At 35.9% G+C, this 16209-nt stretch overlaps 2 protein-coding genes across 7 annotated transcripts; one reads left to right on the forward strand and one right to left on the reverse strand.

Moving 5' to 3' along the window:
- The first annotated feature begins 1135 nt into the window (after positions 1-1135).
- On the forward strand, positions 1136-2875 carry LOC114265028 (uncharacterized). 6 transcript variants are annotated; one of them, XM_082870690.1, is made up of 5 exons: positions 1136-1850; positions 1973-2088; positions 2201-2322; positions 2428-2475; positions 2724-2875. In XM_082870690.1, exons 2-5 carry the CDS (start codon positions 2046-2048, stop codon positions 2805-2807), a joined length of 297 nt encoding a protein of 98 aa, XP_082726816.1. In that variant the 5' UTR covers positions 1136-1850; positions 1973-2045; the 3' UTR covers positions 2808-2875. The 6 variants fall into 6 exon arrangements, 3 of the variants coding, with proteins under 3 accessions (XP_082726816.1, XP_082726817.1, XP_082726815.1); XM_082870691.1 differs by having other exon boundaries at positions 1136-1765; XM_082870689.1 differs by lacking the exon at positions 1136-1850 and having other exon boundaries at positions 1857-2088.
- A 6573-nt stretch (positions 2876-9448) lies between these two features.
- Positions 9449-11759, reverse strand: LOC114265056 (kirola-like). The gene is made up of 2 exons (XM_028205795.2): positions 11483-11759; positions 9449-9880 (listed from the first exon to the last, which is right to left on the reverse strand). Exons 1-2 carry the CDS (start codon positions 11667-11669, stop codon positions 9615-9617), a joined length of 453 nt encoding a protein of 150 aa, XP_028061596.2. The 5' UTR covers positions 11670-11759; the 3' UTR covers positions 9449-9614.
- Between the last annotated feature and the right edge of the window lie 4450 nt (positions 11760-16209).

Raw genomic sequence — 16209 nt, forward strand, 5'->3', positions numbered from 1 at the left:
CTGGCTGAATTACTTACGGACTCGGTTGCTCTAGATTCTGTCATTTTTTAGAAACTTCAATTCAAAAAACTGACCGTACAGATATGTCCGGAATACTACAAATAGTTGGGAAGCACTATTGGATCGTCAAAAACAGACTCCGAATGGCTCCGATCTGGCAAAAACACTTTGGACGGGTCAGATCTGTAGAATCTGGTGCGCTGAGATGCACCGGATAATTTCTCCGGTCAACGGCTGGTCAACGGCTCGGTCAACGGCGCAGGCGGCACGGTCAACGGAGGATCGGCGGCGCGGTCAACGCGGCTCCGGCTCAGCGGCTCGGCTTGGTCAGCGGCTCAGGCTGACTGGGCTGACACGTGGCTGACTGTCGGACGCGGGGCGCTGACGTGGTGGATGACGTGGCGCTGACGCGGTGCTGGCGTGGCGCTGACGTGGTGCCACGTGGCTCGTCTTCTCCCTGGAGACGCGCGTGTGGCGCGTGGGTGCGACTGGGATCACGCACCGGTTGCCTGAACGGCGCGTGGTGGCGCGTGGTGAGACTGGGGCTCACGCGCTTTGTTCAGATAGCGCGTGAGGGTGCGTGTGAAGGCTTCTGGGCTCTGTTTTTGCTGTTCTGGACTCCTCTCGGGGAGTTCTTCCTCCTGGTATGGTCAAAAGTGGATTTTGAGCACTTCGAAATCTGGGCACTTTCGGGAAAAATTCGATTTTTCGCAACCCGAGCTCTGATACCAATTGTTGAGAATCGGGGGCACACCAGGGAACTCAAATAAGCAATAACACACAAGATTTAACGTGGTTCGGCAAGTCGCCTACGTCCACGGGCAGCGGATTCACTATATTGAACAAAATTGTAATTACAACACTCTGTAATTCTCACTTTCTCCTTTGCTCTCTAAGCCTCTCACCTCTCAGCTGTGCCTCAACTCTCCTTAGCTTCTCTATATATAGAGATTACAAATGCAAGAGGAATTGAGCTGGCTGCCAGCCTATTTCGGTGGCTTTCCCTTCATGGCCTCATGGCCTCATGGTATGGCCTCATGGCCTCATGGCCAACTCATGGCTTCCCCACCATGTAGCTGGCTGCTACTTTCCTTCACATGGAAGAATCTGTAGCCAACTCAACAATACCAAGGTTTGTCTGTTTTATTTTCTATCTTTATTGTGTTTCCATTGTTCGGATTTGACTTAATCTCCAACCCCAGAACCAAATACTTCCCTAGAGCTTGGCCATTCCAGATGGACTGAGCTGTTTTTCTTTTTCTTTTTTTCTTTTTTTTTTTGTTTGTTTTTGACTTTCTGAGCTGCCCCTCCTAAATATTTAGTCTAATGGAAATCAACCTACTTCAATTATTTTCCTTTCTTTTTTTTTTGAAATGTTACGGAGGTATTTTGTGTATATATATACACTGCAAGGTTGTTATAAGGTAGGGTTAAACTTGAGATATGCTTCACAGTAGCCACATGTTAGCTACAGGTTAAGACAGTTGCAGTCAGAGTCAGTGAGGAAGCTACTTATGGCCTAAGGTCTCCAAAATTCATCCAATAACCCTCTATTTTGGAGTATTTCTATAATGTATATGACATGGTCCCTAAATTTTTTCAAAATTCTTTTGGTTTTCCTATATTTCATGAGTATTTTTACAGTGTATATGGGATGACTATTCACATATTAATATTATATAATAGCATCAGTGTGTGTACTTTGGCACCCCAAAAAAATATAATATGTAAAAGCATTTTTTTTTCAAATACAAAAATCATAGAGGTATTTTTTTTTTTCATTCATAGAAGTATTTTTTTTTAAATAAAGCAGCTACTGTGAAAATAATATAACAAAAATGAGGATCAAGGTAAGTTGTAGTTTCCTAATCAGTTAGTTGAGCTACTTAAGCAATGCAGCTCTCCTCCAAGGAGCTACTTCTTTACCTCTCCATCTCCCAAATGACCCTTTAGATGTTGTCATTTTTGGCAGATTATACTCCAATGGGTGTGAATGATCTAAACATCACTTTGGATAAAGTCATGCCAATGAACCTTATGTAGTAATGCCATTTTATTCAGATATTCTCAGCCGTTTGGGTTCACCAGGTAAGTCTAAACTAAATCTGGACAGCCTTATCAGATTGTTTTTGGGTAACTTTTGCCACTATATAAAATTAATTATCACAGTTTCATGTGGTTACCACCCAATTTTGGGTAGCTTTTGTCCATTTTGAATTTGTCAGAGCGATGGGTTGTTTCTTTGGCAGCTTCCGGATCAGAAACGATCATCGCCATCCCCAGACTCATCTCGTCTCAGAGCCACTCCCTTCGAAGCTCAGAGTACTCCTCTGTGTGTGTGTGTGTGTGTGTGTGTGTGTGTTAAATTCTCTCTTTTCTTGTTCTGAATTGTGAGTTTTGTTGTTCGTTTTTCTGTTTCTAAATCAGGAACCTGTTGTATCTCGGAATCCTCTGTCATCTCTACTACTCACTGATGATAATTTGTTTTTATTGTCTGTTGATTCAATGTTAATTCGATTCTCTTAGATCTTGTTTCATTCCAAAGAATTGTAGTATATATTGAGTTTTTTTTCAGCTTTAAATGGATAATTTCACCATTTGGGGAGAAATTTTTGATTTTTATGTGTTTATATGTTACATTATATGTATACAAATAGTCATTTATTTCCTGAATTCTAACTAGTATTTATTTTAATTTTAATTTTGTTTATTGTTAAATTGAAGATAAAGATGGATTGCCATATAAGGATAAGGAAAATCCATGCCTATGTTCACTGGTTCTTGGTATGCTATTACTTGTGTTTTAGCTCACCCTATTCCTCATATATGTATATAGGGGATGAGGTTTGAACAGTGGGCTTCCTGTTTTGGTTGTGTATACTGTTGTTCCAACCCACATGCATGAAAAACATGGGAAGGCAACCAACCAAGTCAAGCTTGGCAGCCACCAACCATAGCAAGGGTCAAGAATGGAGGCTACCCAAGTCAAGAATGAAGGCTCTCCCACCTACTCCTTTTGTGTATAAATAGAGACGGGAGGGAGAGGATGTGATATATCAGAAATTGGAGAGTAAGAGCTGTGAGTTGAGTGAGTTTCATCTCCTCCTCTGTATTTTGTATTTTGCTCCATTTTAGTGAAAATTCTCATTTCTGTCCGTGGATGTAGGCATTGGGCCGAACCACGTAAATATTGTGTTCTCTGTGTGTGTGTGATATTTTTCTGGGTGTGTGTTTGATCCTAACAAAGTGGTATCAGAGCCAAGTTGTACGTTTTTCGAAAAAACAGAGTATTGTTTCGAAATTGCCCAGAAATCGTATTGCTCGAAATCCGATTTTGAGCATACCAGGAGCAAGGACTCGACGAGAGGAGTCCAGAAATATAAAACAGACACCAAACGGAGGCCGCACGCGCTCCCACGCGCCCCTGGAAGTTGGCGCGTGAATCCCACTCTCATCACGCGCCAACACGCGCCGTTCAGGCACCCGGCGCGTGATCCCACTCTCAGACACGCGCTCCACGCGCGGTTCAAGGAGGAAGACGACTGAGGAACCAGCGCGTGCCTTACACGCGCCATCAGCACGCGCGCCCCAAGCCGAGCCGGAGCCGAGTTGACCAAGCCGCTGACCAAGCCGCTGACTGAGCCGCTGACGTCAGCAGAACCGGAGGAATAATCTGGTGCTTCGCAGGCGCACCAGATTCTGCCGATCTGAACCATTCAATCTGTTTTGGCTTGATCTAAGCCATTTGAGATCCGATTTGGGTGATCCAATAGTGGTTTCCAACTATTTGGAGTATTCCGGACACATCCGTACGGTCAGATTTTGCAAATAAGTTTGGAAAAATTTGAAGTTTTTATTTTGGCAATCCGAAGTGCTTTTCCGGCTAATTTGATCAGTCCGGACTTCACAGCAAAACTTGTTTTTCAGCCAACGATCATTATTGTATGATGGAGGAATCAACGTCGACTTCAGGTTCCATGATAAAGTTAAATGCTTCCAATTATGCCATTTGGAAGCCCAGAATGGAAGATGTCTTGTATTGCCGAGATTTGTTTGACCCCATTGAGCTTAATGGAGTTAAACCACCAACGGAAAAAGACGAAGACTGGAAGCGGAAGAACCGAAAGACCATTGGCCAGATCAGACAATGGATTGATCACAGTGTCTTCCACTATGTCGCCCAGGAGACTGATGCCTATGCTCTCTGGACAAAGTTAGAAGGCATGTACCAGTCAAAGACTGCTCGGAACAAAGCCCTCCTGATGAGAAGACTTGTGAATTTGAAGTTGAAAGGCGGTATCTCTGTTGCTGAACACACCAGTGAGTTTCACAATTTGGTGAACCAACTAGCAACTGTCAAAATGGAGTTAGATGATGAGATGCAAGCCCTATTGCTGCTCAGTTCTTTGCCAGACAGTTGGGAGACATTGGTGGTGTCTCTCAGCAACTCTGCCCCAGAAGGGAAACTGACCATGAGCATGGTTACAGATGCCTTATTTAGTGAAGAGGCAAGAAAGAAAGAAATGGGTGGAGATCAATCCCATGCCCTCGTCACAGAAAATAAAAGCAGAGGCAGGGGCAGGGGAAGAAGCAAAAGTAGAGGACGCAGCAAAGGAAGATCTCAAGACAGAGGGAAATTCAAAGAAGGAACGAGCCGGCCAAGGTTCAAATGTTACCATTGTGGCCAGGAGGGTCACATAAAGAAGTATTGCTATGCCTTGAAGGGACAACAACAACAAGGCAATAGACAGCCAAATACCGAAGATGGGAACACAGCAGTTACTGTCTCAGAGGATATTGCATTATTCTCTGTTGAAGAAGAAGAATGCCTCCATATGTCAGACAACGACACCGAGTGGGTGGTAGATACAGCAGCTTCCTACCACGCTACATCCCAGAAGGAGTTCTTCAGTACGTACCAAGCTGGAGATTTTGGTACAGTGAAGATGGGTAACTCCAGTTTTTCAAAAATTGTGGGAATTGGTGATGTTCATATCCAAACCAAAGTTGGGTGCACGATGGTGTTGAAAGATGTCAGGCATGTTCCCGATTTACGCCTGAATCTTATTTCAGGGATAGCCTTAGATCGACAAGGCTATGAGAACTACTTTGGCAAAGGCATATGGAAGTTGAAAAAGGGATCTCTCGTGGTAGCCAAAGGACAGGCAATTGGCACACTATACAAGACTCATGTGGAGGTGAATTCAAATAGTCTCAACGCAGCAGAAGATGAGACGTCACCAAATTTGTGGCACAAAAGGCTGGGTCACATGAGTGAGAAAGGGTTACAGATTTTGGCAAAGAAGTCACTTATTCCCTTTGCCAAAGATGCAAAATTAAATCCTTGTGACAACTGCTTGTTTGGGAAGCATCATAGAGTAGCTTTCCATTCATCATCCAGAAGACAATCAGAGTTGTTGAGCAGAGTATACTCTGATGTTTGCGGTCCCATTGAAGTGGAATCTTTGGGTGGTAGAAAATACTTTCTGACATTCATTGATGATGCATCACGGAAGGTATGGGTTTATGTCTTAAAGACCAAAGCTGAGGTGTTCCAGCATTTTCAGACATTCCATGCTATGGTGGAAAGGGAGACTGAAAAGAAGCTGAAATGTCTCCGAACAGACAATGGAGGCGAGTACACGTCAAAGGAATTTAAAGCCTACTGTGCTACTCACGGCATCCGGCATGAGAAGACTGTTCCTGGAACCCCACAACACAATGGTATAGCCGAGAGAATGAACCGAACCATTGTGGAGAAGGTCAGATGTTTGCTCAAAATGGCAAAGCTACCAAAGCCATTTTGGGGAGAAGCTGTTCGTGTTGCTTGCTATTTGATCAACAGATCGCCATCAGTTCCACTGAATTTTCAGATTCCAGAAGAAGTATGGTCTGGAAGGGAGATCTTTTACTCTCACTTGAGAGTGTTTGGGTGCAAAGCATTTGCACATGTATCCAAGGAGCACAGACAGAAGCTGGATGACAAAGCCACTCCATGCATCTTTATTGGCTATGGAGATGAAGAATTTGGATACAGATTGTGGGATCCGAAACACAAAAAGGTCATTCGAAGCCGAGATGTGGTGTTTCAAGAAGGCCAGACCTTTGAAGACTTTGGGCAACCAGCCAAACCCAAAGTTGATGATGTTTCAGAAATTATTCCAAACCCTGCACCATCACAGCATGCCACTGATGAAGAAGAGTTACCACAGCATGCAGTCAATAATGTAGAGTTGCAGGATGGATTTCTAGAAGAAGAAGATCCAGAAGCAGAGGGTGTTGAGCAGGGGGAGCCACAACCCCCTCTACCAGAGACTGTTGGTCCACAGTTACGAAGATCAACAAGAGAATTTAAGCCGTCAACCAAATACCCTGCTTCTGAGTATATTTTGCTTACCGATGAGGGGGAGCCAGAAAGTTTTCAAGAAGCTCAAAATCATAAGAAGAAGAGTAGCTGGCAGCAATCTATGCAAGAAGAGATGCAATCCTTGCAGAAGAATCAGACTTATGATTTGGTGAAACTTCCCCAGGGTCGAAAAGCATTGCAGAACAAATGGGTGTTCAAGTTGAAGAAAGATGGCAGCGGAAAGCTAGTCAAGTATAAGGCTCGATTGGTTGTCAAAGGTTTTGGACAGAAGAAAGGTATTGATTTTGATGAAATCTTCTCGCCAGTTGTGAAAATGACATCCATTCGAGTAGTTTTGGGACTAGCAGCTAGTTTGAATTTGGAACTTGAACAAATGGATGTGAAGACAGCATTTCTCCATGGTGATCTGAAGGAAGAAATTTACATGGAGCAGCCAGAAGATTTTGAAGTCAAAGGGAAAGAAAACTTAGTCTGCAGATTGAAGAAGAGTCTCTACGGCCTCAAACAAGCGCCGAGACAGTGGTACAAGAAGTTTGACTCATTTATGGTAGGTCATGAGTACAAGAGAACTGTTGCAGACCAGTGTGTTTATGTCAGGACATTTCCCGGTGGAAACTTTATCATACTTTTGCTCTATGTTGATGACATGTTGATCGTTGGACAAGATGCCACAACAATCAGATCACTGAAGAAGGAGTTATTACAGTCCTTTGACATGAAGGACCTAGGCCCTGCACAGCAAATTTTGGGCATGAATATTGTGCGTGACAGGAAAGCCAAGAAGTTGTGGCTGTCACAGGAGAAGTACATTGAACGAGTAATTGAGAAGTTCAACATGAAAGATGCCAAGCCAGTCAGTACTCCGCTGGCTAATCATTTCAAGCTGAGCAAGAATTCTTGTCCCTCCTCTACGAAGGAAAGACAAGAGATGGAGGCGATTCCCTACTCATCCGCTGTAGGGAGTTTGATGTATGCAATGGTGTCCACCCGACCAGATATTGCTCATGCGGTTGGAGTTGTAAGCAGATTCCTTTCCAATCCAGGAAAAGAGCATTGGGAAGCAGTCAAGTGGATTCTGAGGTACCTCAAGGGTACAGCAAAAATGTGTTTGTGCTTTAGAGATGCTAAACCAGTCTTGGAAGGCTATACTGATTCAGATATGGCAGGCGATCTTGATGGTAGGAAATCTACATCAGGATTGCTGTTCACTTTCGCAGGGGGAGCTGTGTCTTGGCAGTCCAAGCTACAAAAGTGTGTTGCTTTATCCACAACTGAGGCAGAGTATATTGCCGCAGCAGAAGCCGGGAAAGAAATGTTGTGGTTGAAACGGTTTCTCCAAGAATTAGGATTAAAACAAGAAAAGTTCACGGTACATTGTGATAGTCAGAGTGCCATAGACCTGAGCAAGAATTCAATGTACCATTCTCGCACAAAGCACATTGATGTTCGGTATCATTGGATACGCGAAGTGATGGACAAGCAGTTATTGGAACTGACCAAGATCCACACAGATAAGAATCCAGCTGACATGCTTACAAAGGTTGTCTCGAGAGACAAACTCGAAATTTGCAGAGACATTGTCGGGATGGACTTCAAGTGAGAAGTCAGTCATGCATATGGGTATGGAGGGGGAGAATTGTTGTTCCAACCCACATGCATGAAAAACATGGGAAGGCAACCAACCAAGTCAAGCTTGGCAGCCACCAACCATAGCAAGGGTCAAGAATGGAGGCTACCCAAGTCAAGAATGAAGGCTCTCCCACCTACTCCTTTTGTGTATAAATAGAGACGGGAGGGAGAGGATGTGATATATCAGAAATTGAAGAGTAAGAGCTGTGAGTTGAGTGAGTTTCATCTCCTCCTCTGTATTTTGTATTTTGCTCCATTTTAGTGAAAATTCTCATTTCTGTCCGTGGATGTAGGCATTGGGCCGAACCACGTAAATATTGTGTTCTCTGTGTGTGTGTGATATTTTTCTGGGTGTGTGTTTGATCCTAACATATACATGTTGTGTGAATACTACTGTTTGCTCTTAGACTTGGCTTGGAACTTTTTGTTTTGTTTTGGATCATTGTATATATCGAGACATGTAGTCTCTTTTGATTTGTACTTCTTAATTTATGTTATCATTTGTATTTGTGCCATAAGTTGGTAAATTTAATGTATGAAAGTTCATTTCACTTGAGTTAAGCACTTGCTTTGATGGGTTTATTGTATTAGGAATTTGGGATTGTACACGTTTTATATCAGTATACTTTAGCTTTGAATTTGCTTTTCTTCTCTCTCTCTCTCTCTCTCTCTCTCTCTATATATATATATATATAATATTAAAAATAACCTTCTACGGCATATAAAATTATGTCATGAAAAGTGTAATAATTTATGACATGCAAGAAAATGCTGTAAAAGATTATATACGGTATACAAAGTATATCAAAAATATACTAAAAATAATCTTTTACGGCATATAAAATTATGTTATGAAAAGTGTAATAATGCATAACATGCAAGAAAATGTCGTAAAAGATTATATATAGCATACATAGTATGTCATAAATATATTAAAAATAATCTTCTACGACATATAAAATTATGTCATGGAAAGTATGATGATTTATGGCATGACAAAAAAAAATTGTAAAAAATTATATACGATATACAAAGTATGTTATTAATGTTTAATTTATTATTTTTTACAACTTTACCTGCATGTTATAAATGACGCTCAACTTTTCACGGCATCTCATATAACGGCATTTGTGTGCATGCCGTGAAAGAGTTTCTATGACATGTATTGTAAGTCGTAAAAATTCAATTTTGTTGTAGTGTATATGTCTATTTTTGTATAAGAGATTAACAAAGAGAGATAGAGAGAATTCTACTAATAAAAATTTCATCACCATGAAAATTAACAAATAAATTACAGTATCGACTGATACAAAAGTAGCCACAAAATAGATTATATATGTAAATTGTTAACAGTCAATTCATCTAAAAACTTAAGTCATTATAGAGGGCATTCTAACTTAAGCTTATCCCATACTCATGTATATTTGGCAAAATATTAGAAACTACAAACACGATATTCGTGCATTGATAATACCCTCTGCAACTTAAGCTATTAGAGAAAAGAGTTGACTTTTTATTTATTTATTTTGTCTTACACACTTTACTTAGAAGCTTCACCGCACTGTAATTATTAGATGATAAGATTGACATTTGACACACACACAGCCAAAGGTGTCAATTACTTGAGATGGTGAGTCTCAATATCTTTGGTGACATTGATGAGGAAATCCATCAACGTATTTGGATCTTCAACATTCTCACTCTTCTTCTCATACTCAAAAGTCCAGGTCACCAAGTTGTTTTCGCCCTTCGTATCGACATGGACAGTGCCTTTGAATGCCTTGTACAGCTCTCTGAGATCTCCATCAATAACCTTGTGGGCCACTGACTTGTTTTCCTCATCTATTGCTTCGACAACCACCTTAGCAACCTTCTTTTTCCCACCTACACCATCATCCAAAAATTTACCCAGTTCAAGAAATAGATTAAGGTCTCGTTTGAAAATAAATTATTTTAAGTAATTTTTTAGTTTTTTAGTTAAAATATGAGATTAAAAAAATTAATATATTTAGAATATTTTTTAGTTTTATACGAAAAGATGTGCAAAAAGTAGAAAAAAAATAAAATCTAACTTTTTGAAATAGATTGTTGGTTTTTTAATTTTTTTAGTGTCTTTTTGACTTTTAGGCTAAAATAATAAATTGCCAAACAAGGCCTAAATGTGAGGTGGCTTTTTTTTTTTTTAGTATTTTATGTGAATTTGAGTAATTGATTTTTTTTTTTTAAATGATCAATAAAACAACATATATACTTCTGCAACATGATTTTAAATAACTATTGCGATATAAATTGATATCAGCAATGCTCATAAATCAGTCATTATCAGATATGATTAACCTATATATAAATAACAACATTAAAAGTTCAAAATCTTAATATGTAACTGATGTTACAATACAAAACAACTGATATTTAAAACTTGAGTAAGAATTATATATTGACACCTAAGAATGAGATTGTATAAAAGAGATGATGAGTACACCATTAGATTCACAAGATCATGGTCTATAAGAACACAAAATGCTGGTTCATATATAAATTCATTTTTATCATTTCCAAGAGATGACAGAGCCAACATGTCCCCAATCACCTTCATGCAAATCAACACCATGTCACCAGGGCACATGGTGGAGATATGGTGTGGTTTGTGTCTAAACAATTCATGGAACACATCACCATCAGACTTGATCTATAAATTTGAATCTTATCAATTTTTTATCAACTTTTTTTTTTTTTTTTTTCCACATCAAATCCTCCAATCAAACACAACCTAAATTCCATTCCCCATCGATGACTGGGTTGGCGTTTTGAGTCGGTTGAGTCTAACCTAATTTCGACCATTGTGGTCAAATCCATTCATCACCGAGCAAATTAAAGCCTCCTTTAGAAACTAGCTATTTTAGTAATTTTTAACTTTTTATGCAAAGATGTACAGAAAAATAGAGAGAGTGATATGACAAGTTATAGTGACTTTTTGACTAAAACTGAAGGTTGTCAAACGAGGCCTAAAAATACAGATCAATAGATTATGGACTTGGCCACTTAGAGACCTGGACCTGAACTTTATTATGGACCACGAATTCGTTCTTTATTTATTTTCATATAGGTTATGATAAGTAAATTTATTGTTCAATAGGTTCTATGCTAATTGATGACTTTTTTTACCAAATATTATTAAAAAAAGTCACTAATTATTAATTTTCAGTGACAGTTTAAAAATTGTCACAAAAATGTCATTAATTATAAATTTTAGCAACAATTTAAAAAATCGTCATGAAAAAAAAATCACTAATTTTTAACTTTCAGCAATAATTTAAAAAATTCGTCATAGAAATGTTACTAATTGTAAGTTTTAACGACAATTTATAAAAATCGTAATTGTAAATTTTCCACTTATCTTTGGTATAAGGAAAAAGGAAAAAAAGAAAAGAAAAAAGAAAGGTGTTAAATTAGGGTTAATTGGTGTTGGTGTTGGTGTAGGCTTACCATGAGTGTAGTTCCAAGAAATGACAGAGCCAACATGTCCCCAATCACCTTCATGCAAATCAACGCCATGTATGTTACCAGGGGACATGGTGGAGATATGGTGTGGTTTGTCTCTAAAGAGTTCATGGAACACATCACCATCAGACTTGATCTCTACTTGCCTTACCAACTTACCAGTTAGACCCATCTCAACAATCACCCTCCCCACAAACAAACCCAAAGTATTATCAAACAATGGATGATAGAACTGAAGGCAAGAGTTGGAGAAAAATACTTGGCTCTTGAGCCTTTATATAGTGGAAAAGCTGTGAGTTGGTTTAGAGGGTAGGTATGTCCTTAATTGGTCCTTGTATTTGTTCTTAGACATGTCACACAATGGCTTCTTTAGGCTATATTTGATTGTGAAATTATTTTTTCTGTGGTTAAATACGATGGATTATTAATAAGATTGTGAGATATAGGTTACATTATGGAATTAGATGAGAAAAATAATTAAATATATGATATGATTATAGATAAAATAATAAGGGATAAGTTATGTCATGAGATAATAAATTGAATAAATCATCAGATGGAAGGAATAAAATATTTTTGATTGTGATGAAATAAAAATATTTTAATATTTTTTACCCTTCAAGAATAACAATTATGTGACGAGGTATAATCATTATAATACTACAATTCTTAATTTCTTTTCATCTCTAATCATTTTCTTCTTATCCCACACTCAAATATCGAATTAAAAATCTAATGAACCCCGCATATTCCCTCCACTTTCAATCCCCTTCTTAATATCCCAAACAAATGTGCTCTTAACATATAAAGTTTATAATACATGGGACTTAATTGTCTCCAGTTGGTCAAAATCGTCTAGTTCAGTCTACTGTGGGTCGATTTAGTGCTTATCCATTATATAAGGAAAATAATCTTTTTTAACCCACAAACTTTGTGGGAACTCTATTATTCCAATCCTTATTCCTCAATTTTCTGATTTAAAAAAAACAAAACTTTTCCACCCTATGATTTAAATAATATATAGATATTTACCTAAATCTCATTACCCCTATCACAGTAGCCTAAAGTTTGGGAGAGAGTGAATAACCTAAACCTAATGCAGCAGCCTAAACCTAAACCTATCATAGCAGCCTAATCCTTACGTAGCAGCAACAACCTACACAGTAGTTTAGGAGAAAGATTAAGACAGCATCTTGGAATGAAAACATTTCAAAATCTGTAAGTAAATCATTTATTTTTTAATATGGTGACTATATTTTTAAATTGATTAAGAATGATTATATTAATTAGGTTTACATAAAGTATTAACTATTGATGATTAAGAATGATTGTATTCATTAGATTCACATAAAGTATTAACTATTGATGATGATTGGACTGTATTTTGTCAGTGTGATTGGACTTACTTTATTTTTTAATACGGTGATTGTATTTTTAATCTATGTTTTTTTTTTTATAAAAAAAAATAGATTGTATTCATTATGTTCACATAAAGTACGCAATATTGATGATGATGATTAGATTACATTTTGTAATTGGATTTTTTAATTCATTGTATTCATTATGCTTTTTAACTATTAATTAACTTAATTTGTAATTGAGTTTTTAACTCATTATTTTTTTTGAAAAAAAACATAATTGTATTTTTTAATTACCAATTGACTTTATTGTTTTATTGTTTTATTTATTTACTTATTTATTTTTATGAACAAAAATGTGATTGTGTTTTTTTGCACTCCATTTTGATCATACGGTGATTTTATTTTTTTAAATAATTATGATTTTTTACATTCCATTTAATTTGTGTTTTTTTTTTTTTTAAAAAAAAAATAGTGTCTTCATGTTCTTTTGAATACAATCACATGGTGATTGTATTTTTAATACATGTTTTTCGAAAGAAAAAAAAAAACAAAAAATTAGATTGCATTCATTAGGCTCGCATAAAGTACCCACTATTAATGATGATTATATTGTAATTTGTGATTGTGATTGAACTTAATTTAATTTTTAATACAGTAATTATATTTTGAATCTCTCTTTTTTGGAAAAAAAAAAAAAAGATTATATTCATTAGGTTCACATAAAATACCCACCATTGATGATGATGATTACATTGTATTTTGTAATTGGGTTTTTAAACTCACTGTATTTTTTTTTTAAATGGTTGTTTTTTTTAACTATTAATTAACTTAATTCATGATTGGGTGTATTTTTTTTATTTATTTATTTTTGATTAGATGCAATGTTAACTTTGTGATCAAAGACAATACTAGTTCAATAAATCTCATTATTCAAGATAAACGGACAGAGTTTATCTTGTGATGTCAATTATCATATTGAAGAATATGAGATCAAAGGTACGAAACTATAAAGTTTATTATAAATAAATTATTCTTACATTTTCAAACACAATATTATAATTCGAAAATTTACAGGATAATGGGGTTAGAATGATTAAAGATTATATTGTGTCATGCCTATACATTTATCATACCTTTACCAACAATGCAACGTCAGCTAGATTGTGCACCGTGCGTGACCTTTGTTTTAAATATAGATTGGTTTGAAAAATGTCTATATCTTTTAGAAAGTAAAACAATAAAAATAAAAATAAAAATATATAATATGTAAGCATAACATTTGTACTTTATAATATTTTATAAATACATAATATATGTGTTATTTATCAATTATAATACTAACTATCATGTTAACAATGCAGGAATGCTGATGAAAGACCCACAACAATTCAAATTGTAGTTATACTTTGTTTTATTTATTTAGTAAATTTTGAACAAATGTTATAAATTCTTATTTTTATTATTTTAATTATGCAATGTCAACATTTTCTTTTAAAATGATATATATTTTATTTATGATTATGTTTGACATAATCATAAATAATTTTTTAAATTCAATCCCGAGCATAGCAAGAGTGATATACTAGTATCAATAATTTGAATTGTTTATTTTGTAAAACTTTTTGAGCTCATGATTATCCATGCCAAAAAAAATTAAATTGATTAGATATTAGAAGTCATTTGATCTTATCACATTTGTTTGAAAAATAATTAATAAAATAGTATGATTTGAAGTAGATTATCTATTTTTTAAGTAAATGTAACCCGATCAAGTGATTATTGATATCTAATTAATGTGATCTCTAACATAGATGATCTTCCAAGCAAACTATATAAAATAGTTCAAATCATTAAAATAAACCCTGAATCAGCTTACAGTAGACCAAATTGGATTGTCCAGACCAATAAGAGGCAATCCACACCCTTTACAATATATATAGAGCATGAGCGACTGTAATTGGAAGTTTGCATGAGAGACTCCACCTTAATTTCTGTTTTAGGTATTTTGATAACTTATTAACCAACCCAACAGAAAGACTAATTTGGGTGACTATTCCAATCATCCACGGGCAAGAGACCCAACTAAAATAGGGATAAAGTCTTATATAGATTGACGTTAAAAAATTATGTGCATCTAAAAAGTTTTGAAACTAATATCTTGGAGAAAACACAATCTCAAAATATTTGGGAAATTACAAATCAATATACTTTCTTAAATTAATTACAGATTTATAAAATAAAATTAAAAAAATCATAACTTTAATTATTAAAGTTTGTCATTGATCTCAATTTCCCCCCCCCCCCCATCAAATTTATGCCTGAATTGCTATTTTCTTAAAATATTTTATGAGAAATATAGATAATATGAAAATTTTGGAAGATCTGTATGACAAAATTGGAAATTGATCTACTCACGAAATGGACCACATCACAAATATTTTCAAGGGTCATAATATAAACCAACTCAACAAAGCTCCAGTCGTATCTAATTTATTGGAATTTGCTAGAGATGAACTTGTTTGGTAAATAAATTAAATTTAAATTTATTTAAAAAAATATTAGTTATGTAAATTTCTATCTTAAACTTGAATTTGATTCATTAAGCTTATATGCACGTTAAACTATATAAAAATAAAATTATTTGTCATCTTCTCGTAATGGACTCAATTAAAGATAAATCAACATTCATTTGAAAATTGAATTTATTTAAAAAAAATATTAATTTTAATTTTTTTTTTTAATCTTAAACTTGAATTTGGTTCATCAAAATGAGATTTATGATGAACTCCATAGACTCAAATAACACTAATTCAAAATCTGGACAGAAAGGATCCTCCTCATAGGTAATTTAGGTGAATCGATTAAAAGCTCTTATGATACTAATCATAAAAACTTTGCATGCAAGTATCATTTTCACATTTTATTATAGTTATGATTATCCTCTGGATGTCTTGGCTGGTTTGGCACGAGAAGTTAAAATGTCTCCTCTCTAATTTATAATTACAAAAATATTTTAGAGCTCTAATTGGGGGTGGACCCTATTATAATAGTGATGTTTGTGTTTTATTTATTTTTTCAAAAATGTTTGGAAGCTCTAAATATGGAGCTTGCCCCCCATGATGTGATGGTGTTTATCTTTTTTTTTTTTTTTTTTTTTTTTTTTGAATTTCCAACTCATTAGAGTTGGTTTAGTGCTCCTTTTTTAGAGCTCTCAATCAACTCTCTCTCTTTTTTCTTTTTTAATTTTTCATATCATTAGAGCTCATTAGAGCTATTCATTTAGAGGGATCATTATTGTTTACAAATATGGATTGGACTGTCCAATTTTAATAATAGGCCCATTTTTGGGGT

This window comes from Camellia sinensis, chromosome 5, assembly GCF_055761805.1.
Source record: "Camellia sinensis isolate YWXY chromosome 5, ASM5576180v1, whole genome shotgun sequence".
Lineage (NCBI taxonomy): Eukaryota > Viridiplantae > Streptophyta > Magnoliopsida > Ericales > Theaceae > Camellia > Camellia sinensis.

Coding starts and splice junctions, on each gene's coding strand:
- LOC114265028 (XM_082870690.1), top strand. CDS start 2,046: ATGCCATTTTATTCAGATATTCTCAGCCGTTTGGGTTCACCAG. Junction 2,089..2,200: donor CAGCCGTTTGGGTTCACCAG/GTAAGTCTAAAC, acceptor AATTTTGGGTAG/CTTTTGTCCATTTTGAATTT. Junction 2,476..2,723: donor CATCTCTACTACTCACTGAT/GATAATTTGTTT, acceptor TGTTAAATTGAA/GATAAAGATGGATTGCCATA.
- LOC114265056 (XM_028205795.2), bottom strand. CDS start 11,669: ATGGGTCTAACTGGTAAGTTGGTAAGGCAAGTAGAGATCAAGTCTGAT. Junction 9,881..11,482: donor TTCTTGGAACTACACTCATG/GTAAGCCTACAC, acceptor ATGATGGTGTAG/GTGGGAAAAAGAAGGTTGCT.